At 50.9% G+C, this 2,685-nt stretch overlaps 1 protein-coding gene across 1 annotated transcript in view; it reads right to left on the bottom strand.

Moving 5' to 3' along the window:
• Nucleotides 1-499: 499 nt before the first annotated feature.
• VOLCADRAFT_97503 (uncharacterized protein) overlaps nt 500-2,685 on the bottom strand; it is a gene marked incomplete at both ends in the record, with an annotated part of 6,013 nt that continues 3,827 nt past the window's right edge. Inside the window, 6 exons of the mRNA XM_002956432.1 lie at nt 500-551; nt 1,094-1,289; nt 1,403-1,496; nt 1,613-1,674; nt 2,009-2,125; nt 2,578-2,650. Coding sequence (XP_002956478.1) covers nt 500-551; nt 1,094-1,289; nt 1,403-1,496; nt 1,613-1,674; nt 2,009-2,125; nt 2,578-2,650 — 594 coding nt within the window. The remainder of the gene's footprint in view (nt 552-1,093; nt 1,290-1,402; nt 1,497-1,612; nt 1,675-2,008; nt 2,126-2,577; nt 2,651-2,685) is intronic.

The raw sequence follows: 2,685 nt of genomic DNA, 5'->3' as shown, positions 1-2,685 counted from the left end.
GATGATGATGATGATGATGATGATGATGATGATGATGATGATGATGATGATGATGATGATGATGATGATGATGATGATGATGATGATGATGATGATGATGATGATGATGATGATGATGATGATGATGATGATGATGATGATGATGATGATGATGATGATGATGATGATGATGATGATGATGATGATGATATTTTTACATTTCCTGCTAGATCGACAGCAGGTTATGATCTATTTAAAAGGTATGCAGATTGGATCAGCCTTAGCAGCTGGGTAAGCTTGGGGAGGCAATCCGCGGCGATATCCAACAGGCTCGACGGGACACCAGACACTGCTGCGAGCTAGGGACAGCTTTGGACCGCGGCTGGTGGATATGCCTGGTGCCGTTGCACACCTACCGCGGCCTGGTGGCACGTGTTTGATCATTATTATTATTATTAATCGCGAGCCCACAATTCCAGCAAAAGTGAAAGATCTGTCCTTACGTGCGGTATTTACTTCTTCAGCTGTGGAAGGCAGTGCCCGCGGTTATGTCCGCGTTCAGGAGGTCGTCCCTGCAGAGGTAAGAGAGTCGTCGCAAACAGTTAAGGTAAAGGCACAGATAAAATTACACAGCTCTGTATGTATCTACGTGTGTATGTAAGTATGTATATTCACTGTGGCGGCAACTTGACCATGTTGCGGGGCGGGGTCGGGTATATTATTGGCCAAACAGGCTGAGTGTCCAAAACAGGCAAGCAGATAGATGAAGACGGCAGGCGGCGGTGGAAATGTCTCTGGACAGGTCCGGACAGGAGACCTGCCCTCATGTCCGGGAGGGCAGGTAACAAAACCGCCAGCAGCACAATCAGATAGTAATGAACTCGGGTGTGCCATCGCAGGGGAAGGCAATAGTAATAAAGTAATAATAAAATAATAATAATAAATTAATAATAATAAATAGTAGTAGTAATAATAAGGGTAAGAAGAAGGAATGGAGAAACGTTAGAGAAAGGCTTTGGTGCTCGATGGTGGTGTGTATGTACGAAACAAAACAAGTACGTATAGGGCAAATATGAAGTTTTACAGTGCTAAAAGACCGGAACCTTTTCCTTACCAGAATTGACACTTGGCATCCAGCAGCAGGTCAGCCGCCTCAAACACCCGCGGTCCAGCCGTGTCTATGTTCATGACGGGGTTCGAGGTGGCGGTCCAGGGCTTCCAGCTTGGGGTGTTCTTGAGCAGGCGGGAGGTGAGGGAGCTGGTGCGCGGCGGCAGGGGAGAACTAGAGGCGGCCACGGCGTTGATGATACCTGTGTACGACAAATGTACGGCAAAGGTCCGGCAGGGGTGCACGTGGCAATTTACATGTATGTGTGTATATGCTTATAAATGGATGCATATCGCGCATCAGCACTTCGCTTACCCGACAAGTACGACGCAAGCTGCGTCTCGTTAGATGTAAAGGGACACTGGTTGAACGGATAACGGTACGGCGCTAGGAAGGTGAAAGGAATGTCCTGCACGTGCATGCACATGAAATGTAAGAATATGAGAGCTCATACCACCTCAAACGCACGAAGTGATACACTGAGAGCAGAGCCTGGAATTAATTGGCCCCAAACCCCGAACTTACATAAGAGTTTAACGCATCCATGAAGTTGGTGAACTCCTCGCCAAAGAACAAGCCAGTAGTCACTGAGGTTTCACGGCATGTACGGCATGACGTAAGAGAGCGGGCCCCCCGGGCATGTAAGCTGAGGCGGTGTCACATCACCGCAGCCGGGCATACATACATACATATGCATTTATACACGCATGCACCCTCCATATCGTAAGGTCCGGACGAATAGGCAATCTGCCGTACGTAGAGTACGTACGTACGGCGTCCTACTATGTGGCCCTACATAACATGCACACACAGGCACCCTGTTCGCTGTCCATTACACCCTTCCCCTTCCCCCCCCTTCCCCCCTTCCCCCCCCCTTCCCCCCCCCTCCCCCCCCCTCCCCCCCCCCCACACACTGCTCACCGAACAGCGGACACCCTGTCTTGGGTTTCGAGGCCTGCAGGATGTGGTACCGCACAGTGAGTCCCTGGGCGGACAGGAGCTTGGCAACGCGGCGGGAGGGGCAGTGGTAGCCGCCATCTGGTTCCGGAGCGAAGGAGGGGGCAGGATCAGGGACAAGAGGGGGAGTAGCACAGGAATGCATGACGGACTTCACTGCCAACAATTTACTTAGGATTTTTACTTAGGGATTTTACTTAGGGTTTTTAGGAAATATAGTGGAAGGGTTGAATGTCTTATCTAACCACGGACAGCAAACGGGCAGCAAACGGGCGGCACGCGACCCCACGCGAAAACAATGTTATACAGGGTTGTCAGTATCGGAAAAGGTCGTGTGCCGTCAAGCATGCCTGTGGCTGTGCGTGTTGCGCTGGTTGGGTCGCACCGGGACCGTCACCCTCAGATCCCCGAAACCCCTTTACCCCGCTTGGGAGGTAAGAGCCCTCCCACACACACCCAAAACAGCGTGTGTACGTACGGTAACGCATGGCCGTATCCGTGCCGTACAATGTCGTGTACCTACGCATACACACCTGTAATCACATTGATAGCTGAAAGAAGCCAACTGCCGCCATAGTACTCGTCCGCGTTGTACTGCTGGTACAGCTGCACGTACAGTACGGTAACAGTACGACATTACT

This window comes from Volvox carteri (genome assembly GCF_000143455.1).
Source record: "Volvox carteri f. nagariensis unplaced genomic scaffold VOLCAscaffold_61, whole genome shotgun sequence".
In the NCBI taxonomy this organism is placed as follows: domain Eukaryota; kingdom Viridiplantae; phylum Chlorophyta; class Chlorophyceae; order Chlamydomonadales; family Volvocaceae; genus Volvox; species Volvox carteri.
The sequence above is the reverse complement of the archived record's forward strand: the minus strand, read 5'-3'. Positions and strand labels throughout refer to the sequence as shown.